Source organism: Bacillus rossius, chromosome 2, assembly GCF_032445375.1.
Source record: "Bacillus rossius redtenbacheri isolate Brsri chromosome 2, Brsri_v3, whole genome shotgun sequence".
In the NCBI taxonomy this organism is placed as follows: domain Eukaryota; kingdom Metazoa; phylum Arthropoda; class Insecta; order Phasmatodea; family Bacillidae; genus Bacillus; species Bacillus rossius.
In genome coordinates, this window is record NC_086331.1 from 50,296,963 (window position 1) to 50,323,734 (window position 26,772).

At 37.3% G+C, this 26,772-nt stretch overlaps 1 protein-coding gene across 2 annotated transcripts in view; it reads right to left on the bottom strand.

Annotated features, from left to right (window-relative positions):
• Positions 1-26,043, bottom strand: part of LOC134529277 (adapter molecule Crk) — a 150,356-nt gene extending 124,313 nt beyond the window's left edge. Inside the window, exons 1-5 of one of the 2 annotated variants that reach the window (XM_063363174.1) lie at positions 25,534-26,043; positions 13,676-13,798; positions 8,304-8,508; positions 8,074-8,202; positions 7,880-7,984 (exon numbers count right to left, since the gene is read on the bottom strand). In XM_063363174.1, the coding sequence (XP_063219244.1) occupies positions 7,880-7,984; positions 8,074-8,202; positions 8,304-8,508; positions 13,676-13,798; positions 25,534-25,568 (597 nt within the window). In that variant the 5' untranslated portion in view covers positions 25,569-26,043. The remainder of the gene's footprint in view (positions 1-7,879; positions 7,985-8,073; positions 8,203-8,303; positions 8,509-13,675; positions 13,799-25,533) is intronic. The other variant, XM_063363173.1, reaches the window with a different exon arrangement.
• Between the last annotated feature and the right edge of the window lie 729 nt (positions 26,044-26,772).

A 26,772-nucleotide genomic window follows, 5' to 3' on the forward strand; every position in this document is an offset into this window, starting at 1 on the left:
TTCTTCACCGGTGGGTAAATCTCTCTCATCTTGGTCTTGACTCAGTCGGGGCAAATAAATAGGGTTGATCGCCTCGGACCTATCCAGACTCATGGCTTCGTGTGGGGTGACTCCTATTGAACTGTGTACCGTATAATTTATTACACACTCTACATATGGTAGTTTATCCCTCCAGGATTGCTGTGACTTGTGGCACAATATACGTAGTAGGCCTCCAATAGTTTTCATTAATCTTTCGACGGGATTGCTTTGAGGGTGGCGTACTGAAATGGTAGTGGGGATAGCGCCTAGCTTGCGCACACCCTGTTGCCACACTTCACTGGTAAACTGTGTACCCGTATCTGAGAGTACCACCTTTGGCATACCAATTTCTTCAGTAAATAATTTTAGTTCACACATGACTGCTTTTGCAGTGGGATTTACAATAGCATACAGCCTTGTGAACTTTGTGAATATATCCTGAATAACAAAAATATATTTTACCCCTCCTTTAGACTGGGGTAGTGGGCCGAATAGATCCACTGACAGTAACTCTAGTGGTGCCTTGGAGAGAATAGGCTGTATCTCTCCATGCAGGTGTTCCTTTGGTGACTTTGACTTCTGGCAAAGATCACATGCTCTTGTGACCTGGATGATGAATCAAGGCATATTGGGCCAATATACTTGCCTCCTTAAGGCTTCAGTCAGCTTCTCGCTTCCAGCATGTTCAAGTGCAACATGCACTTCCCAGGTGACTTGCTGTCTCATGCTGACTGGAATCACTGGCTTCCATGCGTCTTCATACAGATATTTCTTTCTTGAATGGGCAAATAATATTCCTTCAGCTGACTTACAAAAATATTGGTGGATCTTTTGTTCCACAGAGTGACTTGCTAGCTGCTTGACAGTGTCTTGGCAGAATTTGTCCTCCTGCTGCTTGGCTTGCAGGTCCTGCAGTAGTTCCTGGAGCTTCGGATTAGTTTGCAAAACATTAGCTGCTGCCAGTGCTACTAGGAATTCCTTCTGATGGGCTGGACTAGTGTTGTCTTGAATTTCTTCTAGGCAGCTCAGATAATCAGCTGTTGTGTTAGATGACCCTTTTATATGCTGGATCTGTACATCGTACTCTTGCAGCAGTAGAAACCATCTTGTTAGGCGGCTTCCAAACAGCTTCCCAGCCTTCAGACAAGTTAAGGCCTGGTGATCAGTCAGAAGTTTAATGGTTTCACCTAGTAGTATGTCACGGTACTTCTGTAGGGCCCACACTATAGCTAACGCTTCACGTTTAGTTACCGTGTAGTTCCTCTCAGCTGGACTCAATGTTCTGCTGGCCATTGCCACTGTCTTCTCCACTCCTTGGTGTTCTTGTGCAAGTTTGCATCCTAGTGCGGTATTGGATGCATCAGTGTACAGCAAAAATTATTTTCCTTGGACAGGATGGTATATCACGTGCTCTTCCAGGAATATGTTTTTCAAATTTTTGAAGGCTTGATCATGCTCTTCAGTCCATTTCCATACATGATCCTTCTTAAGGAGCTGGAACAAAGGTACTGCACATTGGGCTACCTTATTAGAGTAATTTCGGTAGAAACCAACTATGCCTAAGAAGGCTCTTAGTTGTCTCACATTCCTGGGTGTAGGGAAATCTTGAATTGTCTGGAGTTTCTCTAGAGCTGTTTTTATTCCTTCGGGTGTAAGGATATGCCCTAAGAACGGCAGTTCTTCTCTACAAAATTTGGACTTGCGTATTTACACTGTCATACCTGCCTCTTGTAACTTGTGTAACACAGTAGCAATGTGTTGTAGGTGTTCCTCAAATGTGACAGATGTTATTAAAATATCATCCACATATGCTCTGGCAAATCCTTTGCACTCAGGCCCTAGAGTAGTGTCAAGGCACCTGGTGAAATCAGCTACAGCATTGCAGAGTCCAAATGGCATCACAGTAAAAACGTACTGTTGATTGTGGAATAGGAAAGCTGTGTATTTACATGACTCAGGCTCAAGTGGAATCTGCCAGTAACCAGATGACAGATCCATCGTGGTTAGATACTTGACACCTTGGTACAGCCTCAGAATTTCAGCGGTCTGTACAGGGCTCCCTGTCCTTGATGGTAATCTTGTTCAGCTCTCTGGCGTCAAGACAGAGCCTCACGGTCCTATCTTTCTTTCCAACGCAGACAATAGGGTTGGCATAAGGGCTAGCCTCCCTTCTCACAACATTCCAGTCTATCATGAGCTGTAAATATGCAGTGGCCTCTTGTACATATTTAGCTGGAACAGGGTAGGACTTCCGATGAAAAGGTGCATTTTCCTGTGTTTTGATTTGTGCCTGATAGAATTTGTTTCTTCCCGGTTTATCTGAAAATACATGCTGGAAATTTATCAGCACATTGAAAAGTTGTTGCAGCTGTATGTGTGTGACAGTTTTAGAGTCTTGGACTCACTGTCTGATGTCCTCGATGGTAGCTTGCAGCTGTTCACTGGCTTGGTTGTTACACACTTGTTACACATGGGGGTGTTAGTCAGAATACCAATGAAATTATTTCGGACATGCCATTTGTCCGTTAGTGACACAGGCATAGGACTGTCACTAGGTTGTATGGTGCTCATTCTGAAATTGATCACTATTCCGAACTGTGACAAAAAATCAGTTCCAATGATTAGTGGTTTTTCCAATCCCTTTACCACTAATGCTGTCAGTTCCTTAGGTTTTCCAAGTCCATAGACTGTTATGAGCACTTGCCTGTTTACAATAGGACTGGCTCTTGAAGTAACCCCAATAATTTTGATGGCAGGTACTGGAATCTTTGGTATCTTCATGCCAATGCGTTCCAGGAAACATACCAGCTCCTCACTTATACATGTCACCTCCACTCCACTGTCAATAAGTGCAGCCACTTCTTGCCCATATATGTTTAGGTTGATTTGTGGGCACACCGTATGGAATTGCGGTACTATGCCCTCATCGGTCTCTTTGTACAAAAAATCCCTTTCATTATCTCTCAACATTACGGTACACATGAACTTACGGTAGCTAATGCAGCTATAAATACAGGTCACATTGTGGTCGGGTTTCGGTGCGGGGCGATCCTACAGAAACCCCTTCTAGTTTAACGTGCCCGTCGACACTCGCGCATCCTGCGAGTCTGGCCCGGTCCTGTTGTTGTTGTACCATGTACTGGCACCTGCAGCTTCATGGACTGCGGACTTGAACTTTGCCGCAACAGGGTTGTCTAGTAGGTAGCGTGGACGCGCTCCTTGCTGATTTGTTGTTCCTGGTTGTTGGCTCTGGCGAAACGTCCTGTTGGGCGACGCCGGTTGCTCAGACGGGTGGCTGAAGTGGGCCTTGCCTCCACCACTATCTGTCGTCTTGGGGCTTCGGTAGTATGGCAGGCGGGAATCTTCGCGTCGGTCGTAGTACTGCATCTCCTTCATCCTGCGATGCTGGTTGTAGTGAAATTCCCTCTCGTCATCAGACGAGGCACGACGACTGTAGTTGCGGGATTCCCTGGGTGGCCGTTGCTCCGGCGAGTGGGACCGCCTCCTCTCTTCGTAACGGGCACTCTTCCTGGCTCGTTCTGCCCCCTCTTCACCGCTGTGGTATCCCCTGTTGCTGGGCCACCAGGTGCGCTTCCGGTTGTATGGTGCCCTTTGGTATCTGTTGTGGTAGTGCACACCGTTACCACGGGGTGCTTCTCCCCTTGCCTGCCAGCTCATGTAGTTGACTGCTGCCTGGTGCTCCGGTTTCTGCTTTCCCTCGAGGTTTTTCCAGTAAGGGTTGACCTGGTGCTGCTTCTGGTGAGGTGGCGCTCGGTCTGCCTCCTCTGTCCTGGGTGCAACTCGATCCAGTTTTTCGAGCTTGTCATAGTTGAGCAGCCGGTCACGAAACTCAGTGACATCACGGTAGTGTAGGCCAGACAACTGCTTCTGGTATTTCAGAGGCAGCTGGGTTAACATGGCAGCCACAAACTCTTCATCCGTCATCGGGAGGTCCAAATACCTGGTCTTGTCGTACATTGCAGACAAGTGTGCCTCTAGAGATGTGCCCTTCCTTGGATCGTATTTCTCTGCGTGGAGTTGTTCCCTCAGATTACTCTGGATTCTGATGTTCCAGTATTGTAGTCTGAATAGCTCCCTGAACTGGTCAAAGCTGTGGGTGTTGGTGCTAGTCAGCTCCCACCAATAGAATGCTTGACCCTTTAACGCATTGTTCAGGCATTTCAAAATCTCTCCGTCGGTTAGGTTAAACATGGCGGCATACTCCTCGAATTTTCTGAGGAATCTCATGGGACTCTCATTGGCTCTGCCAGCGAAAGTAGGGATGGCCTCAGCCCACAGCTTTGCTGGATGGTGCATGAGAGCTACCGGGTCCAGATGGCGCTCTGTTGTTGTAGGTGCTCTAGGTACACCTGATGTCCTAGTCTCTGCAGACTGTCTGGGTAGTGACTCTGCAGCGTGTGTGTCATAGCTGCATTCAGGTGTGGGGTACAGCTGCCTACTGTTATCAACATGTAGTGCCTCAGGTGCCTCTCGCTGTGTACTACCAGCTGTGTCAGGTGTACGGCTCTGGCTTACAGTTAAATTCTGCAGGCAATCTCGTAGATTAGAGGTCGCCCCCTCCATGTCTTCCAGCCTGACCTCAAGTCGTCGGGTCTGCCCATGCAGCTCGTCCCTTATGCTCGCCTGACTGCGCTGACAAAACTCTCTCAGGCCATGTTGTTCTAGAGTCACATTCTCGCGAATGGATAGTAGCTGGGTTTCCAGCTCTCCTACTCGCTCACTTGTCTGTGTCACTTTCTCCACTACCTGCTCAATCTCCCTCTGCTGCTGTACCAGCTTCTCCTCTATACTGTGTTCCAGACTTTGCAGACTGGAGAAAGTCACATCTAATTTTGCCTCCACCTGTTCTGCGTGCTCTGTTTGTCTGGAGAGTTGTTCTGCCTGCCTGGATAATTGTTCTGCCTGACTGGACAGTTGAGACATAATCCTGTTCTCAGATTGCTTGGTGTGTTCTGCCTGCCTGGCCAGTTGTTCTATTATCCTAGCTTCGGTTCGCTCAGTGTGTTCTGCTTGTCTGGACAGTTGTTGGAACATCTGTTGTAGCACCTGTGTTAGGTCAGGACTCGAAGTGGATGTTCCTGGTGTAGTGGTTGGCAGGTCATGTTCTTGTGCTATCTCTCCTGTGGGAAAAGGTAACTCTGGCCACCCTAACCCCTCACTATGTTGTGTGTGAGTGTGTAGGTACATTCATTCCCCTGGTTTCGGGTAAATTACAGTCCTCCATGGCTGTCAATGTGTCACTGTCAGAGCTGTGTGTAGTGGGACACTCTTCACATACGCTGTTGGCCCTACTTCTCAGATTGTATGTCTGCTCAGCCATTGTGTCAGATCTCTAATACAACTACAATTAACAATTACAACAAATATCCTGTCCACTTTAAAATTCAATTAAATGCTTGCATGTCAACAAACCTATTAGATTTGACACAAACAAATCGGGCCCCACTAGTTGGGTTGCCACTCTGAAAAGAGTCTAGTCTGAACTATATAGTTACTCTAAACTACTCTTCTGTACTCTACTGTTGTCAGAAATAATAATATTAAATATAAATATTAACAGTAGTTCTCCCTGGATATTGATTACTATGTCTATTAATATACTGTTGAGTATAGACTCTATGGTTATTTTATATTGGTATCTGGGCGCCACCCTTATGTACAACTTTACTTCTTTACTAGGATAGGACTAGGGTAGTGTGGTACATAAGAGAAAAAGGAAATAATTTCACACTTCAAATCTATAATGGGCATGAGATTGGCAACATGTAATGTAAGGTCATTAAGAAAACAAATATATACACAAAAAAATAATAACAGGGTAACATAGGATTAAACAAATACTCTTTAATCAGGAAAATTATAGATAATTATTGGTTGGACCAGTGGTATACTATTATGTTTTCTTAAATAACAGGAGGTATGTTGCACACATGATAAAACACAACAAAAGTTCATAAGTTCAAATTAATTATTTCTGTTGATCTCAATCTAGAATCAAATTTTAGTGTGAAAAAATAATGTTTATTATCTTCATAATTCAATTTAATTTAATTTAGTGTACCTCGGCTGAATTCAGTGTGTAATTGTGGTAGAGCACCATGAGAGCTCCGTCTCATTTCACCTCTGGGTTAGAACTAATTAAAGTGTAGATCAGAATCGTAATTGGCTTTAAGAAATGTTTATCTCAGTAGGGCTTTAATGTGTTCAGCTCAAAACTCAATGTTCATATGTCCGTTGGCAATATTAAAATACGTTAATGCGGAAATACAGTTCATTCAGGATAGCATCATGAGTCAGATTTACTCACGGTAATTCACTCCTAATTACACGTCATATAGGACGTGCCCTATTTAAACAACATGTAATTATGTTTCAAATGACGATTGAAAACATCCTAGTAATAGGATGATCTAATTAGCTCGTAGATATTTCAGATTTTTAAGGGGATTGAAACCCAGGCTGTCTAGCCAACGCCGTCATTATTCCAAGACTTTTTTCTTAATTTCAGTAATGACGCTTATCTTAAGTAACATGGCCTCTCATTGGCCGAAACACAAAGATTGTTGACTTAATTATCACATCGAAACAAAATACAGACACTTAACAATACAACTTAATACGCTAAAATGTCTTAAATTTAAAACTTGATTTTTCAACAATGAAAGTTTTGTTATGCAAATTACGTATAAAAAGTTCAATTTGGCATTTAAGTCAATTGCTCCCTAGAGGGCTCTTGTTAATTGAGGTTCAAAGTCACTTGGGCTATGCCATAGAGTATGGTAGTCGTAGATATGTCCAAATACACAACAATAGAGCAAAACATAAAAATGTCAACAAATAAGAATAATAATTTTAAAAAATGTTATTTATGATAAAAAACAATACACTTTCTGTGCGTGGGATAGTCATGTAACGGCACAGCTGGCAAAACCGAATGCATTAAATTTTTTGTTCCAGATTGTGGTAGGTGGTAAGCAAGATAAATGTATTAAACTTCTAATCACCACAAAAGATACTTGTAAAAATTTTTCTTTGCTCTTTATTCTTTTTGCAAACAGGCGTTGAGGCCCTATTTCATCATTATGTTGATTTTAACTCATTTTGAAAACTAACTCTTGAAGAGACCCCAACCTTGAAGTGTATATTTTTAAACTAATATAGCATTACATATACACCCCTTCAAATTGCCATTAAAATGGAAAACAATGCATTAATGAACTGGGGGTTTAACATCTAGTCAACTTCAAGGACATTAGAGATGGACCATCAATAGGATGCATTTATGCAGGAAACGAAGAACTCTGGAAACACCCACCCAACATTCGGCAACATCCGTTATGTTGACCAGTTAAAAAAAAAAAAATGGGTTTTGCTTGGCCAGAAACCGAACCTGAACTGTCTGGTATAAAACAAGTGATATACACATCAAACAACACTATCCCAGTAGAAAAAGTAGTTTCAAGTCTTAGCACCCAGTGAAAAGCTTACCGTTTATTAATTAATTTTTGATTTATGCACACCAGCAAAACTTAAACTTGTTTGTTTTGTAACTATTTCAGTTTCCTGTGATTGATGCATGGATTAAAGTCTCACACAATTCTTATTTCTGAGAAATGGCAGGGGTATGCCAACATACACAATGGTCAATAGGTTGACAGAAAATTCTAGAGAGAGCTTTGAAAAGAATAAAATTATTCTTGGCCAAACTACAAACATTTAATCTTTAGGCGAAACCCAAATTTGAAACACTTAAGTTGACAATCTGACATTCTGGAGTCTACACCAGGAGACAGCCTGACAGAGAAATTAATTGCAGTTGTGATGTAAGAACACTCACCTGTATGTTTGTCCTCCGAATAGTTGCTTCCTGTTGAGGCACAGGGTTCCCACCGCCAGAGCTGGGTCGCTGCCCATCTGTTAAGCACTGTTGGTTGTTGTCATACTAAAATCAATTACATTTAAAAATTATTAACTCAGCCACGTACGTCATAATACCACACAAAGCTCACAGCTGCGATGTGGTAGCTCTACCTTTTGTACATACGGCACTGGAATTGATCCCGTTCGACCTAAGCTATTTCGAGCTGTCCACCATTGGTCCTCGTCTTTTGATACAATAGTAAGTATCTCTCCTTTCTTGAATGGAAGATCATCCTGATCCTAATAATTAAAAATCACCACAGTGTTAGCTCTGCCACGCTTCAACGTAAGTATTAAAAGGTAATTAAGGAACATGTATAATACAGCAATGAAACACATACACTGCCTTCAAAGTCGTATTTGGCTAGGACCTTCTCGACTCGACGTGGTGCTGGCCTTATAAGCGGTGTTGTGTCAAGGTAGTGCAGCTTGTAGAACTGAAGGCATGCCGGCAAATCAGGAAACATTTGGTCCCCAATTCGATAGCGAGTCTGGTCACCTTGTTGTATTTTGTTGATTATATAATGGCTTACTTTGCTGTCTTCTCTGAAACATTACAAGTACTTGAAATGTTCAGTCAAAAATACCAAACAATAGAATTAATAAATTACACATATATATGCAGGTCATAAAAATTTGATGCTACTTCTTGTATTAGTTAGAAGAGATTTAAAGCATAAATAGTGGAGAGAGAGACATTAACGAACAAAGGAAAACATTGAACACTTAAAATTTTTCGCAATAGATGCAGTACAGAAAAAGAGTTAAGTAATAGTGAGATATTTACAGGACTAAAGTCCACAGATCTAACATGTTTCCTGCACATTTATGTTAGAGTTGTAAAGTGGAAGTGTTCTATTCAACCTTTTAAAATAAACAGTTATCACCATAACTATAAGAACTTGGAGTACACATTTGATATAGCTGTAAAAATCTATGGACCACAAGCAAGCATTAACCTTAGGCTACACATTGATAATTCATACGTTAAAATATAATGTCACCTTGGCACATTATAAAAAGTAGTATTTAAGTATGCTACAGGGAAAATCTTTGAACAAAGCATTATGCCACAAATTATATGGATGATGTTATCATTTATTGTGAGACCTTTGAAGAACATGTAACACATGTGAAGAATGTGTTGCGAGCCTTTTGAGAGGCTGGGCTCATTGTTAATCCCCAATAGGTCAGCTCATGATCCTGAGAAAATTAAGCCTATTATATTGTTACGAACATAGACAAGACCGCAACGCGTACCAGGTTCAGAGCTTGCTGGCGGGCCCGATCGGCCACTGACATCACATGCCGTCCATTGACGTAACACATGCCACACATGCCTGGCCGGATTACAAGCATCCATGCTACCCACTCCCTTTCGCTCCCCATGCACATCCCGCCTCGGACTATTGTCACCTTTAGCGGCCTGGGTACTCCAGGCTTACAGAGGCCGCCGCGAGGAGTGGTGTGTAAAGAGTCTTTGTTTTGTTGTTTCGGACATCGGGTTGGCCCGGGATGATGTGAAATGTCACAGCCGCTCTCGTCCCTTCGAGAAGGACGCAGTGGGGATATAAGTGTCGGCACCGGCCTCTGTGTGAGTTCGGAGAGTTCCACGAGTGACACTGGTGAAAAGGGTGAGAGACCCCCGAGAGCGATGAGACAAGGAACGATGGGATCATAAGAGTGCGACAGAGTGGTGCAAGGCAGTGTGTGAATACAGCGTGAGATAATGGGTGAATCACTGTACAGCCTAGCTCCAGTGAGGAGTACGAACTGTGGAACTTGACAGACATTTAAGTGCCAGTGACTTGTGATCGGACATTTTGTTAGTACAATTATTTATTATTAATTTAAATATTAGTAATTAATAAAACTGTAATAAAACTCAATTGGGCTATCCCTTACGAACCCAGTTTTCCCACATTATACTAGTAACTATATAATTTGGTACACCAAAAAATTTAAAGGGGATCCTGAGGTTCCTTGGTATGGTGGAGGGCCACAGATGCAAACTACTGATTACCCCTTGCCTACTTTGTTTAACACCATTCAAAGAAATCATAATCATGCCACAGCAATTGATAAAAATTTCACTAGCCATATAGTTGGATTTCTCTGTCACTCATTCACAATAATATTTTTTTTTCTCCTTTACCTGGCCAGGATACTGAGTTCCAAGATATGGTTCAAAATATATTTTTTTATTATATACTTTGAGTAAAAGCATTTTTATTTATTTATTAGAGTGTATATTAAATAGTCATAAAAGTTTTGTTGTTCTTAACCATACTTTTTAACTCTATTATACAGTAAGGATTGTGCATTTGTAATTACAATTTCTGTATATTTCTCCTGCTCCTCTTCTTTACCTGAAGATATATGACAATTTTACTGTCCATTATACCTGCCAAATTTCCGCATGTCTGTTTACTTACCTTTCACATTGTTTAATAACTAGTAAGTAGAGTTCCTTCAACTTAAAGCTTTCTAGGAATATTACCTATTTTATTTTTCAAAAACCTTTTTTAGATTTAGAATTGGTATGTCTAGAAGTTTGGCAAAATTATTCAAAAATCAGGCCTACTAATAAAAAAAATTTAAAAGTTGATTGGCTACGAAGTCATAATTCAGTTAATATTCAGATACTCTTCTTTTAATACTGGATAATCATTGAACAACGAGTAAAAACTAAATCAAAATATTGTAGACTTGCCAATAGGTTGATCTATTACCATGTTTAAAACAACTACGTATTCAAAGTGTAAAAGCTCCAATTGCATACATCTATTACAATGCAAATAATTTTAATTCAGCTCACACAATAATGAATAACTTCATTTGACAAATGGACTTTCAGTGATAAGTTAAGCATGTATCAAACATTAAAAATTGCTGTTATTCATTTAGAACTGACAAAGGATCATAAACAATAGTAGCATTAACTAGTACACCAATTCCTCACTTCAGATGACTAATGCGTCCCTAAAAATGTTCGTGTTATCTGAAATTGCGTATTCTGAAGCACTGGTCTCCATAAATAGCAAGGCTAAATTACTTAATGTGTTCCAAAATGTGTACGGAAATATTCTTTATGTAATATAAATGTGTAGAATAACACTTAACGATAAATATGTTACACCGTTTATCTTTATAACCCTACCATTAAATACTTTGTATGACAAATACCACACCGCGTAACGAGAGATAGTTATCGTCAGTCGGCTGGCTGACTTGCCCGCCAGGGCATGACCTTCAACTCATATTGCATACCTTTTCACGAACTTTCCAAACCAACCTTTACTGGCATGGAAACTGATGTTACTGTCCAGATATTTTTATTTTTATTTTTATTTTTCAAAAATTGAAGTGCTTATTTGTGTATCACTGCTTGCTTCACATCAATCCTATCAGGCCCCTGATTTTTTTTCATTGCACCATTTATTTAACAAAACTTTTCCATGTGAATCATCTGTTCATTTCTGTTCTGGTACCTAATGTCAAATAAATTCCTGCTAGTACAACCAACATCATCAGTTTAATAGAGTCCTTATTTTGTAAGATTGTGCACACAGTTGACTTGCTTAAAACTTAAGTGTGACCAACATAAGTATGACGCGGGGGGGGGGGGGGGGGGGGGGGTCGATCGGTCGGCTTTACGATGGATTGTTAGTGGGTGCCACCACGTGGTACGGCACGTGGACCCGGTGAGACTCCTAACTCAGGGCGTGATGTCGCCCATGTGAGACGTGATATCCCCCCTTGAAAACATCTAGCACTAATTCCTGCCCGCTCTCAGCGTCGGGCACGCTTTTCCCTACGAAGTGGGCTCTCAGGCGTCCCACACGCCGTCACTCTCCACGTGGTCACACATATTGAAAATAAAAGAATAATACGTGAAATTCACACACCTGATTTATTCTGCTAATTCCACTCACACAAGTACACGGTTGAAGCTATGCAAAACGCCCGCGGCACGAATCGGTTTATAGGTGATGAACCACCACGTGGTCACATATTGAATTACGTAGTACAATATAAAAGACCGAGACTGGCCGTAAATTAATTAATAAAGCAGTCCCCCGACCGAGAGCTGCTCCGAGGACTAAAAGAAAATGATTGAGATGAAATTAAAGTTAACAGAATTACTTGGCAGAGAATACAAGCGGTGAGGTCCCTGGAGTGCTGATGCGTCTGCTCTCGGTCGTTGATGGCGGAAGACTGGGCTGAGATCATGGCTCGCTCGACTAACATGGCGTCCTCCCGCCGAAACAATTGCTGTTAAAAGATATTAGCGAATTCGTGCCACGGGAAACTAAATTAACATGACAAGAATGCATTGACAATTATATAACAATTTTTGAATGAAGAGAAAAGATTGTATCAATTATAATTATTAAGATTTAAATTTAATTATTGTCTGGCTTCGGGTTTCCTCGGGAATGTCCGGAAACGCTATGATATTTTAATACATTAGTTAAAAAATAAAAGTACATAAAACCCTCCCGGCCGATCTGCCGTCACGTTGCACTTGGGGAATATAAAAACAAACAACACAATTACATATACTTATGTTTTTAAGGGTACGGCGCACTGGCTCGACAGCGCCCTCTTGCCGGGCGAACACACACGCTTGCACACGTACGCACGGGTAGGCGGGAGGTTTGAATGGAGGGTGGATGGTGTTTGGGCGGTGGCATATCGGACTTACAGGGGGCCGTAGGCCCGGACAATGTCAAGTATGGCTTTTATGACATTCTGCACGCTGTAATACCTCTGGTTTTGTCTCCAATACTTGAACATGAAGCTTTATGCACGTACATTTACCGGCAGATGAATGGGCAGACGTTGCTTGTGTTTGTGCGAGTTCCCTGCCACTGGCTAGACTGATTTCATCATGGCCCGGTCTGAGGCCAGCCAACATCGGTTCAGCACGGTGGCATAGCATGGACGTAAAAACATTGGGTCCTTTAAACTCCATAGTCGCAACTTAACTTATCATAGCTGAGGTTTGCACAACAGCCGATAGCATAGTCAGACCTGCACGCGCTTGTCTTCCTGCCTTGTATGGCTAACTGTATGCCACGATACATGTGTTGTTTACAGAGTTGAAATGAACTTTATGGCGTCATGCCTGACTTTTTTTTGCCTGTGTTGATTTCGGGCTAACTGAAATTTACATATGTGCTATTCAAAACTGGGGCAGTAAAATTAACATTGTGCTAAATAAATTTGCGCAGTTTGAAGATGTGCTAAGTGAGGGATTGGTGTAATTCAAAAACACATAATAGAATGGCTAGGCTGGTCAGAACCAGAAAAATTGTTGGTGATAAACACTAAAAAATATCAATCTCTTCCTCAAACAAACACTATTTTCAAGCAATGTTCAAGGAGTATATACATCCTGTTAAGGATACAACGTAAATACTGTATGAATAATTAAAATTTTTTAACTCTTGTGTTAAAAAACAATTTTTAAACACCCACACATGTATGTAAGACAGTGGATATACCTTCTTACACCTCCTTTATTTCACACTTTCCTGCTATGTAAAAAAATTTTTGTCATAGTAAAATTGTAAACATTTCTCTCCGTAAAAAATTTCTTCTTGCCTTTCAAAACATTTATTCACTGTCACTTAAAAGAGTAAAAATGAGATTTTACTGAATAAAATTTAATCCGGCAATAATTAGAAAACAAGGTCACAATACTCACCTGACGCATAGCACAAAATCACCATGAATTGTATTGCTATCTCTGACTAGGAACACTCCACCTTCTTTTTCACCCATTAACAAGTCTGTTGCATCCTGTCTGGACATTGATCCAAAGTACCAACTGTAACATACCAAATATAAAAACACATATCACCTGTCTTCTTCCTTCAGCCAAAAAACTTACATATTATCATCACTTTGTTCACTCATATTAAAACCACTTATGATTCCTATATTCACTTCAAATCTGCTCTTAAGGAAAAAAAAACTATTTGATAGTTGAAAAGCTAAGCTGCTTTACTGAAAGAATATAGGAATTTTTTTGCAAATGTAAGTAATATTTTGTGATTTTTTATTTGTAGGACATGATATGTTTAGTAATCTTTACGTAAAAATTTTATATTTTGCACTTATGTTTATAATATAACCTTTTAATAAAACAGACAGATATCCTTAAAACCATAAGGTAGAAAGAAGTATTAGGTTTTGATTTAAAGTAAAAGATAGAAGTATAAGCATTTCCTTCTTTCTGTATTTATAACTATTACCTTATACTTGCCAGGATATTCTCTATTTAAAAGTAAAGGGTTGACTCGTGTGTGTCCAGAGCAATGTTCTAAAATGCTCTGACGTGATGTCCCAGCTTCCTTCACTTCGCCTACACTATCAGTTGTACTTCACTTCTGTCACAGATCATATATTTCTTGTGTAGCTTATTGTATCAGTGAACATGTATTCCTCAAGCAGTAATAGTGAAAACATAGAAAACATTGGTATCGAAACACAATTCATAGCAGATAAAATTGCCATTATTCCAGTTATTTTGGAAAAATCACCAGTACCAAAATAAAAAGAAGGAATAGGCTATCGGGATCATTACAAAAAAATACGGAGCAAAATTTGGAAAACCACTAGATTCAAAAGGTTTATTAAAAAAAAAGAACATGAAATCAATGTTGAAAGAAAAACTGGACATAAAAAAAACAGAAAGTAAAATAATCAAACTGATGGATTGGGAGACACAATTACCTACTAAAGGTTATAGAAGGTGACTCTTATCCTATAATTGGAAAATTGGAGGGGCCATGCAGATTGCTATTGTTGAAGGAAGGAGTGAAGCATCAACTTAGTGTCACAGATGTTCAAACATTGATGAAACAAAAAAAAGAATTAGCAACAGAGATAAATGAATCAGATGAAATTAGAGGACTAATTACAAAATAACTACAATGCTTAGTTATATTACAGTAGTACTGCACAACCGGTAAAGTACAAAAGGAATACTATGAAAATAAATTATAAATGATGTTGCATAAGGAATCTAAATTACCAACAACTGTTATTGATGGAGATACAACATATTACAAGTATTTTAAAATAATTTCTGTAATGTCGTAAATACTCAGTTTATAAAAAAACGTGAACTTAATTTGTTGTCACATAAAAACTTAATTATTAAAATTGTTTATTACAATACTCAAGTTTCTTCTGAGTTCTTGTGCCTTGATGGCAAAGAGAAAGTTCATAATTTTCATGCTGTTTTTTTTATCTTCTTCTGGTTCAAAATCAGGATCGCCTGAAGTTTTTGCAACATTATGGAGCACAACATAGTTAATATTATTTTTGGCACATATTTCAATTTCAAGCAACAAACGTACTGTAAGATAGGAAACTGCCATTTCAGTAGGTCAAAACATTGTTCAATTATTACTCCTTTTTTTAAAATTTGTTATAATTTTGCTCTGCAAAAGGAGCAGGATTTCTAGATTGAGTCATGACGCATGGCTCTATCCCATATCCATTATTACCATGGAGCACATTTACTTTATTTGTTAATTGTAATATAACCTGTGAATTTCTCCAAATCCTCTAATTGTGCACTGAGTCCGGCCATCTAATGTTGACACTAGTGAATATTTTTCTGGCATCGCAAGTCGCTTGCACATTCAGAGCAGCTTTACCTTTTCGGTTAATGTACTCATCTCCATGGCAATTTGGTTTCAGTATTCCTTTGTGGATACAATCAAGAACCCCAATTTCTGTCAGAAAATTATAAATTGCTTTGCCATAATTGTTTTGCCTCCATTACTTAGTTCATTGTTAGTAGTAGTTGGAAACTTAATCCATTTATTTAACTGCACAATTATGCTGTCAATTACTGCATTCAAAGTCTAAGATACCGTAGCTTGTATAACATAAATTTCTTGACTGATATTGTTTTGACAGCCAGGATTACTGAGATATTGTAAACATATTTTCAATCTATGAACAGATGACAATGCACCTCCCCGAGTTTCTTCGTTTGCACCAAAACATCTGTCCGCAAGTCACTGTACATTTCCTTCTTCGAAACTGTATAACCTTTTAAGAACATAAATAAGTGCAGATAAGTGGGGCTTGTAATAATTAATATTCTTCATATCCATCCACATCTGCCATCATGCTGATGATACCTTTCACTATAAACCTGAGAATGTTTTAAGTATATGCTTTTTATTTAAAGTAAAAGGTAGACGTTTTGCTTGAAATTAGATTGGAGTCACCATAATCATAAATGATTAGAACATGAACCTTTTCGGTTTAACAAATTTTTTGGCTAAGGGAAATCACGTACCTAAAATAAACTTAAATTACATAATGTGTGATTACATAAATATGTATTATTATGTGTGATTACACAGTTTATTTTATAATGTCTGTTTAAACATAACCAAATCTATGGATGTTATGGGTGATAATAGTGTGATACACTGCCTAGTACAGTAGTGTAAGTTCTAACAATAAGTCAGTAGGTCTGGCTTTGAATATTATTTTAAAATATTTGCATATTTTTTCATGTTATATACTTCAATGGTTACATTAGTTTTTTATTATATAAAAAGTGATACGTTTAAAGTTGAACCACTAGAGCAAAGACATTTAAGAAGTATTGACTGAAAATATTGAAAATTAATTTTGTCTCTTGATGCTTGTTGGAGTGGTCGTGGCAATAGTGCATTTCATTAGGATATACATCAAATACTCTAAAATAGCGAAGATGTATAAATTCTCAAAAATAGAGGGTAATATTCTTACATTGCAGTTTTCCTGTAAATAAAATAATAAATTAAGAAAATTATTTTTTTCAAAAACTAAATACGTTCATGAAAACACCATTTAATTCCTACTGGTTTATGAGAAATCACAGTTTTTAGTTTACATTACAATACATTGCATTGACACAGACATCACCATTTTTTTAACATTCTTATATATAGAGAATCACAGGATCTGCAAACCTAACATTCACAACAGTGCCACGTTCGTGCAGGTTTGGTATAAATATAACAAATTATTGACATCTGTGAGAACAGTCGTTTACACTGCGTTAGCTCCATTAAAAATTCTTAAAAATATTGTGGCTGGCTGGTTACGTTAATATAGCTACTACATTAAAAATACTGTACAATATTTTTAATGATTGCTTAGGAATTACCACATAGTGTAGCAACCAGTTCACACAAGTCCATTCCAAGGCCCGAACAGTTCCACAGTTAACAGAAGGTTACCGAAGTTTGCTGCTCGCATGAGCAACTTCAGTAGCACACACTATTAGCCCAGGCATATTAGGGGTAAAATCAAGCAAACCTAAAAAAAAAAAAAAATGTAGTTTTGAAATTTGGCACAGACGTTCCTTTGGGTGTTAAAAATTGATCCTAAAAAGTCCCCATCTCTCAGATACCTACCGGCTTCATACTTTTTTTAAGGCAATAAGGGGGTAAGTGCCAAAATATGCATATCACGACTGTTGCGCGAAAAATATTCTTTCTAATATATTCAAATTTGGTCGAAATTTTAAAGTTAAGGACCCTTAGTCCTTAATCATTAGTTTTTATTACTTTATACACTGCAAAAATTATCTTATAACCTAATTTATACTCAACTAATGGAAGTAAAATGTATCACTGCTCCATACAGTCACCAGTTACATAAAATCCAGCCACTGATAGGCAAAAACATACCTTTATAAAAGTTTTCCGTTTTTTTATAAGCTTTAAATTGGTGGGTCAAACATGTGTATGCGATAATAGTTGACTGACATATTAAGGATTACAAGTAACTACTGCAAAACAATGGGTTTTTGAGCAATTTAGGTTAATATTGACTATAGCATTTTACCAGAAATAAAAAAAATGTAGGTTTTAAATTTGGCACAGACGTTCCTTTGGGTGTTAAAAATTGATCCTATAAAGTCCCCATCTCTCAGATGCCGGCTTCATACTTTTTTAAGGCAATAAGGGCGTAAGTGCCGAAATATGCATATCACGACTGTTGCGCGAAAAATATTCATTCTAATATATCAAAATTTGGTCCACCCTCAAGCAAGACAACAGGAAAGACTTACAGTATATCAGCTATTCAGCAGGACATTGGTGAAATGAAAAACTATATTTTGTTTTGTCATGCTATGACCGGATCAGATACAACCAGTGCTTTCTTCGGTAAGGGAAAGAAGAAAGCATGGAATATCAAGAACGATGTTTACATTCGGAGAACAGTACATGTTTTTACATGTCCACATGCGGACAAGAAGATCGTTATTGCAGCTGGAGAAAAGTTTGCAATTGCAATGTATTAGGGACATGATAACCATTCCACTTTGGATGAAATGAGAGTATATATGTATACCTGCAAGATAGCAAAGATGCCTGTTAGTGTTTCTTTCCAGCTAGCCTCTCTTCCACCAACCAGTGCCGAATGTAAACAGCATTCTCTTCGGGTTTACCTACAGGTGGAAGAGTGGCTGGGCCATTCATTAGATCCTGTTGAGTGGGGATGGAAAAGTGTGAGTGGCACACTTGTTCCTATAACAACATCCCTTCCTCCAGCTCCAGAGAGCTTCTGAATTTGATATCATGTAACTGTAAAAGTGAATGCAGCTACAAATGCATGTGTGTGCGGGTTGGACTTCAGTGTGGTATGTGTGCCAAATGTCGTGGGGCAACATGCACTAATGTTGTTATCAATGATGGTTCTGATGAAGAACACCTTTAATGGACTGGTTAATTTTTTTATTGTGTACTTCCATTAATTGATTTTAGATCAGGTTTCATTTTTTTGCTATGTATTATGCAACAATAATGGACGTTAAATAACTAAGTGCCTTTTACTTCACATCTTATACAAGTTACGATACAACTGAATGAATATTTTTCGCGCAACAGTCGTGATAAGCATATTTCGGCACTTACGCACTTATTACCTTAAAAAAGTATGAAGCCGGCATCTGAGAGATAGGGACTTTATAGGATTAATTTTTAACACCCAAAGGAACGTCTGTGCCAAATTTAAAACCTACATTATTTTTATTTCTGGTAAAATGCTATAGTCAATATCAACCTAAATTGCTCAAAAACCCATTGTTTTGCAGTAGTTACTTGTAATCCTTAATATGTCAGTCAACTATTATCGCATACACATGTTTGACCCACCAATTTAAAGCTTATAAAATAACGGAAAACTTTTATAAAGGTATATTTTTGCCTATCAGTGGTGGATTTGATGTAACTGGTGATTGTATACAACAGTGATACATTTTACTTCCATTAGTTGAGTATAAATTAGGTTATAAGATAATTTTTGCAGTGTATAAAGTAATAAAAACAATGATTAAGGACTAAGGGCCCTTAAATTTAAAATTTTGACCAAGTCTGGATATATTAGAATGAATATTTTTCGCGCAACAGTCGTGATATGCATATCTCGGCACTTACACCCTTATTGCCTTAAAAAAGTATGAAGCCAGTATCTGAGAGATGGGGACTTTTTAGGATCAATTTTTAACACGCAAAGGAACGTCTGTGCCAAATTTCAAAACTACATTTTTTTTTTTTCAGGTAAAACACTAAAATTTCTGGGCTGTATAGGATAAAAACGTGCACGAAAGATGTCTATCGTTTTTAATGGACTTAAGTGCTGGATAAATTGGAGAATAGTTGAGCTACATTTAAAATACTGTGCAATTGTGTGAAAAGTTGGTAAGGTTACGATAGCTACATCTTCAACTGGTAATTCCTACGCAACCATTAAAAAAATTAAAAGTTTCTTTTTTATTGTAGCTATACTAACCTAACCAACCGTCCTCAATGTTTTAAAGTATTTTTAATGTAGCTAACCTAACCTGATCGACCATTCTCAATATTTGACTAATGTTCTCTAAAACATACACATACAAACCCACACCAGAATGCAAAACATGGCAACAGCCACATCAATGCACAGGTATTGTAAGGTAACATATAAACTGAGATTTCTCAGAAACCAGGCGGAATTCGTAAACACTGTTTTCAGAGTAAATAGAGGAACATCTTTAGTGTTCGAAAAGAATATTTTTGGAATTTTATTATTTTATATACGGATAAGATGCTGTGCAAGAATTTTACCAAATAGAAATTTTTCTGACTGGATTCTGGAAAATTCGCCAGTTGTCAAAACCTTTGAAGCAAAAGGAAATTGTGTGGTGTAGCAAATAAAAAAAAGTAAATACTGATGGAAAATTATTGAAATTGCTGTCTTATAATTATTTTAGTGATTTTAATGGTTTAAGCTTTAAATTTCTCATTTTTTATGGTTTTTACACCCCAATTTTTCGTCTTCATCACCTTCAACACTAACAAGTATTTTATAATTCATTGGGAATTAAATACATGCTGTTTTATCGGACAGTCAAGCAACATGGTAGTTATTTAGTTAATCCTTCTACATAAAAAGTAATAAGATTCTGAAAATTATATTTTGAATTTGTATGATTACCCTGGATGATTATGTAAAAAGGCCTTGCAATATTGCAAGAAGTTTATTACAGTAAAATTCTGATAATCTGGCATGTTCAGGACTTTGCTGGTGCCTGATTACCAAAAATGCCAGATCAACGGACAATATATCCCTTTATCTATAAACGCTAAGGTGTCAATCAATATAAAGTGGTCCAAAAGAAAAATTATTGGTAGCTTCAACAATTTCAAAAAATTGATAAATTTGTGCCTTATTAACATTATGTATGGACAGTTTAAAACTGGCATCATTTAATTATTATTCTCACTGGTTTGATTATGGCAGCCATTTTGTTGCCATGGCGCACGACTTTTTTTACATTTAAAAGGATTTACCTACATTCCAATATAGCTTTGGTAGGTCATAGCATGATGAAACAAAATCTGAGGAGTTAAGCACATTCTATACTACAATTATGATCATAAACCATCTTTCTAAAATCACTCTATCTTACCAACATTGAAGGTTGAACTTCTGCCTCATAATTGCAAAAATTTGTATTTTCATAATTCTTTTTCAGAATGAAGGCAGTATGTGTTGGGCTTCAAAATATTTTTGGAAGTACTTATGTAATAGTAGTGTAAACACAAATTATTTGGAGTGTGAGACTTTGCTACTTTTTTTTTACATGCTCGTAAAAATGAGTTTTTTCATATTTTTTCTTACTTTACAGCTTAATATATCTGGTGGTCAGTTATCTAAAAATCTTAAATATGCACACAATTAAGTACACCATGGTACATAACTCCTGTTAAAATTTTGACTTTGAGACTTTAAATGTAAAAAATTGTAATGTGCCATGGCAACAAAATGGCTGCCATAATCAAACCAGTGAGAATAAAAATTAAATTGTGCCAGTTTTAAATTGTCAATACATAATGTTAACAAGGCACAAAATATAAATTTTTCTTAAAATGGTCGAGCAACAAGTGCTGGACCACTTGGTATGGATTGACCCTAAGTAGAAGAGCAAATACATCTGTGAGCTAGTGTTCTGTTGCAAAATTTGTTCAGCACGAACATAATAATAAACATTTCAATGCAAACACAGGCCAAAACATAACGGGAACTGGAGGTGAGGACTTCCAGACGGGCCATGCCCACCAGACATAGGTAATAAGCCTTAATGACTGCTGAGTTCTGCTGAAGAAACTTGGAACGCGCCGAACAATCCTGGCAATCCCGAAACAATGCCGAACCTTCCAACTATTTCCGGGCTGCGCAGAGCATTTTATACTGCCATTTATGTGAGAAACGTAAATGAGTTTTTTGACCTTAGCTAAAAAATTATAGGGTTTTAGCTCAAGTTCGCTTAGCTCCTAGGTGATGCCAGACCATCAGGCTTTCCGGACCATTGGATTTTGGACTAGCGGAAGATTACTGTACCACAGAAATGTTATTTTCAAGTACTTCGTTTATCACCTACCATTAGAACTATATTTAACACAAAGAATGACCATTACTTGACTTTAATTTGTGTTGTGTGAATGAGAAAACATTTGTTGCCAAATGTACCAAACTCAAATTAATTAAATAGTGCTTGTTAATTAGGCTGCCAACAAATACCTGGTGAACCATTTTAAGAACTTTTTCAGGACCTTTCAATACAATTTTATAACTAATTTTTTTGCATCACAGGGTCATTTTTTTTTAAAAAAAATATGATCAATTATGAGATAGATCTACTATTCGCAGGAATGTGGCAAATTTTATGTTAGTAAGCTAAAAACCTTTCTTCATGAATTTTTGTGGACAGTAAACTGTAGTGAGGCATTGAAAAACAACACACAAGTTATCAAAATACTGCTGTCAATTACAATTTCATTACTTCTAGCATAATTACTATTTATTTAGTGACTTTAAAACTTCTATGACCAGTCATCTGTTTATCAGGTTGTATACAATAATGTATGATAATTCAGCTGTTTTAAATATATTGAAATAGGATGTTTGGAAATTGCTGGGCATAATCATAATCTGTGGCGAGGAATGCCAAAACTAAGTAAATGTTTGTTAAAACACAACCCTAACCCTGCAAAGTTACAGGCATAAACAGTAGCATGCAAATTTTAATTTTGCATGCATCCAGGCAGCACTCCATTGGCTAAGAGGATGCACAATCACCACAGCAATGTTCCACAGAAAGCAGGCGATAAGGTAGGCACAGATTTTTAAAATTAGCTATTCACACTAGCAACCAAAAATACTGGTCTAATCACCCTTCATGGGATTAAATTCCTGGTTTCAAGCAGTCACTGGCTAAACTGTTTGAAGGTCTTCCTATTTTGTACACATCTGTTGTGAAAGTGCCCTTGGTAAATGTGCACTGCTCCTAATTTCATTCCTTTCTCCTTCCCAGACACTATGTGCATATCAGCCATCTATGTAAATGTTAAGTCTATGCTATTGCTGTTTTTTGAATTTGTAATCGCAGCACCGTACTCGCATACAGTCAACACTGCACTAATCGACCAAACCCAAACAAGTAGATGTACCACAACTAAACATCCACTGTGCTGGAAACCAGAGTGCTGGTTGCTAGTCTGTTTGAGTAATGTCTGCACCCGGCTCGTTGCCTTCTTCCCGCAGAGCGTTTTAACATCACTGCGCTGCAATCATGCATTCTCTCAGCCAATGGAATGCTGCCTGCATGCGTGCAAAATTAGAATTTGTGCACTAATGTTCATACCTGTAACTTTGCAGGGTTGTGTTTTCCAAACATATTTTCTTTAAAAAAAAATTAGCTGTTTTAGAATTTCCAGCCACACATCTCAACTATACCAAGCAATTTCCAAACAGCCTGTATAGTGATTACTTGAATTAGTTTATGGTTTCTGCAAGCAGATTTGTGTTCTAGACATTAATCTTTTTGAATTTCAATGGTTGGTGTGTAGGAAATCTTTGAATTGAAATTGTTGTAGCAAATTTAATAGTCTCGTGTTTGCATAGTGGCAAGATGATGTGGTATGCGATGGTGTATTTTATAATTATTTTACTAAGTGATAATTTGCTGTATGTACGTGGGTATGATATTTCAGGTTATTGTAATATTTCATCAAAATAATTATGCAACATTCAGTTTATAATGCTAATTATTTTTATTGTATTCTACACTGACGTCAGCCATGTGCAATATTTTGTGAAATTTACAGTTTTGTAGTTATTATCTATACAAAGAGATAGGTTTTTGCACTTCCAAGTGATAACAACTTAATTAAATGGTTATTACCTAAGGTCAATTATATAAATAATACGTAAAATCGTTTCTAAGTATAAAAATTAAAAAAAAAAAAATTAATTTTTCCACCTCCAGAGTAAGGTTTTCACACTTGTAAGTGTAATTAAATTGAAAGGTTGGTTAGCTTAAGTCAACAACATTTAAAATACTGTTACATAATGAGACTGTATGAATTCTCCCAAACTGGCATTTTTTATTTCTGCTGGATTCTCAAAAACTTGGAAGTGATGAAGGACATTGAAGAAAATAAAATTTGTGGGGTTTAGGAAGTTAAAAACCAATAACTATTAATGGAAAGTATTGAAAGCACTGCCATTTCAATCTTGTGATGATAATTTTCATTTCAATATTTTCTTATCTTTCATGCTTTTTACCCAACAAATTCCCTTGGCTTCATAGCCTTTCCCACTACTGGGTTATTTCAAAATTCAGAAACATTAGTAGTACTCAAAACACTGTTTTTGGATCTTCCTTTGTTAATAAAAAGGCCATGACTGTAAAGAGAATTACCAGTAACATTACAGTACTGAAAAACACAATTTTAAGTTTATTTTTGAGAAGCTGCTACTTATAACATTTACTGTCGTGTACTCTGCATACCTAATATAAGAATTTGATAGTTTTAAAAATTTAGCACTAGTTACCTTTTTCACTGTTTGATAACAATACTCTATTCTTTCTTAATAATGATACAGCACAAAATTATCAGACACCAGAAAACAATATAAACACTGTTAAGATGAAACCAAAATTTAACAACATCTCTGTCATCACTTCCAAAAGTATTCATTGATTTTTATGCATGAGGTTGGTTATAAATAACTCTATTAATCTAATTTTATTTGTAATAATCAAAGATCATTAGAGTTGGAAACACAAAGAGATTATGGGATGTCTTAGCATTTGCCTGGAATGATCTCAGAAAACCATGAAAACTAAAATCAGGATGGCTTGATAAAGATTCCAAACTGGCTTTTTCAGAATATGAGACCAATATCTTAATACTCTATTGATCTGCATAATATTGTGTGTAAAATTTATCATTAGATACTCCTAACATAAGCTTGCTTCAGTTTTTTTAAGAAATGGTAACATGGCATTCCACAATTCTTTTTGTCAACATGCAAACAAGGAACTAACTGGTGAAATTGTATCTACTCATTAAATAACATACTATATTTGCAATGTGCCACTGCCAATCAGCTGATAATTAAAATCTTAAACCGACAAATGTTACATGCTATGCACTGTTTTTAACACATAGGTAACAAGAGCCCATTAGATTTAATATTATATCAAGCAATTATGCTGCTATATGGTGGCATGAAGCCTCCCAACCACTACCTGTCTCAATTTGTTTACACCATCTCTCATAATCTACACCTAAATTCCCTTGCCTACCTAACCTAAAAATCATTTCAATCCCTCCCCAGTTCACATACTAAAGATCTATCCTCTCTTTAATACATACAAGCCTCAATTCAACACTACCCTTTAGCAATAATTTACAGAGCATCAACCATTAAACAAATTATTCTATCAATAGGACAGTAGCTAATTTCCCAAATTAACAAGTTCACTCTTGTTTTCCAATTATACTTTTCAAAAAACCATCCACCATTTGATATAACACTGTCAAAAAATTTCAAAATAAATATTCCCATTACATGTTAAACCACTCAACGTGCAACTTAGACCATTTTCCTTCTATACCTACTTACAGTTAGTACACTGCCTGCGTGGTATCATCAAATTATTTTGGTTTAAGTTACTGTAACTCAAAATACATAGAGGCTTTACTTTACCTTGACTTATCATATGGGTCAAATGTTGCTGCCATTGTAGAAAAATCGTGTCGGAAGTTATCTCTTTACTACGATGAAACCTCCCTTTAAACACCCTTATCGAAACTACGAAACTAACCTAAACACATAACTTTACAAAAATCCATATATCTTCCAAAAACGAACCCGACCATCTACTACACTTATCCGTTCATTAGATAATTCATAACTTAATTACACTCTTCATTTATAGATGAAATCTTTATATTCGTCCATTCATTCCAATTAGTGCTGGGTTCTTGATATACAACATGACATCCTTAAAAAGTATACAAATCGGCAATAACCAAGTCAAACTAATACAGTATCAAAATTCATTAAGTATTACAAATATAAATAAATATATTATATGTAAGGAAACGTAAAATAGTTTACGATGGTAAATACATTAGTCCTCAACATGTCATGAGGGCTATTTTGCACAGATTACGAAAACCAACTCGAGACGAGAAGTGGACTTAACACCCTAAAATGCTTATATGTAGAGCGCAATACGTATATGTTACCAAAGACTATATATATATATATATATATATATATATATATATATATATATATATATATATATATATTAAAACACCATGTTAAATAATTATTAAAAATTAAAAAATATATTGATTATATTGTGTATGTATTTAATACGTATTCATAAAGTAGAGGAGATATAGATGCTAAAATGTTTAATATCAAGGGCAGAATACAGGCCTAAAGAGACACATGATGTACGAGCTTAGTTTCTTTCTGGCTTAAACCACTCTTCTTCCTGAACCATTCCTCTGTTTTCTGTAATCAATATGCTTATATTGACGACAGTCGTCGTGCCTCCCGGGTTCAGAGGCCGTACCTGGCCACCGACGTGGGTCTGAGGTAGCGTGTTTTTCCCCCTGTGAAGTGCGACGGCCAGGGACGCACCCGCGTGCGCCCTAGCATGCCAATGAGTGTTTTTCTATGTGACTTTATCATTTTATATCTGTGTGTATATATTTGTAAACGATTAAGGGCCTTAAATGCATGTAAATTACTTATTTTATTTATTGATTCTTGTGTAAATTCGCTGTTTAATTAATGTCTCGTGTAAGTCTTTATAAATAATTCTGTAACTTTTCTGAAGGGTTTCGCCGTAGTATGTAATTGCAGCCTGGCGCGCCGCGGGACGGAGCTCTCTCCCACGCCGGCCGATTTCCCCTCCCTTCCCGCCAC